The sequence below is a fragment of the Sphaeroforma arctica genome (genome assembly GCF_001186125.1).
Source record: "Sphaeroforma arctica JP610 unplaced genomic scaffold supercont1.14725, whole genome shotgun sequence".
In the NCBI taxonomy this organism is placed as follows: domain Eukaryota; class Ichthyosporea; order Ichthyophonida; genus Sphaeroforma; species Sphaeroforma arctica.
This window is the reverse complement of record NW_014025833.1, coordinates 1-560: the sequence shown is the minus strand read 5'-3', so window position 1 is coordinate 560 and position 560 is coordinate 1. Positions and strand designations below refer to the sequence as shown.

The 560-nt window shown below is 49.6% G+C and overlaps 1 protein-coding gene across 1 annotated transcript; it reads right to left on the bottom strand.

Annotated features, from left to right (window-relative positions):
- Window positions 1-109: 109 nt before the first annotated feature.
- SARC_18235 (hypothetical protein) lies at window positions 110-326 on the bottom strand (the record flags this gene model as incomplete). Its single annotated transcript, XM_014287684.1, has 1 exon — window positions 110-326. A coding segment is annotated over one exon (217 nt), but the record flags the coding sequence as incomplete, so codon positions are not given.
- Between the last annotated feature and the right edge of the window lie 234 nt (window positions 327-560).

The window sequence follows — 560 nt, the reverse complement described above, 5'->3', positions numbered from 1 at the left end:
TGAGTGTGTGTATGTGTGTGTATGTGTATGTGTAGTGTGCATGAGTTGTGTGCGCGTATGTTTTGTGTGTGTGTGTGTACATGCATATGTTTTATCCCCCTATCCACACTCACCACGCCTCGTCGTTCTCCAGTCTGTCGCGCGTGTTGAACTCAGACACACAGTCCATCAGCTGAATGGACGTGTTCTGTTGTTTGGCCGATGCCTTGACGCTGTTGTCTGTGGTCACGTGAGATTCCAGATCGGCATTGAAGTACAGGTAGTACGCAGACACATCCCAGTTGATGGCGATGTACTTGAGATTGCGGATGTGTATCGTCGCCTCTCTGTATATCCCCCGACAGAGCACAATCAAGTACAAAGAGCCGATTGGGGTGAGTGTGTGTGAGTGGGAGCACCATCAAGTACAAAGGGTCGATTGGGGTGAGTGAGTGAGTATATGTGTGTGAGTGGGAGCACCATCAAGTACAAAGAGTCGATGTGAGTGTGTGTGAGAGAGTGAGAGCACCATCAAGTACAAAGGGCTGATTGGGGTGAGTGAGTGAGTGTGTGTGTGTGAG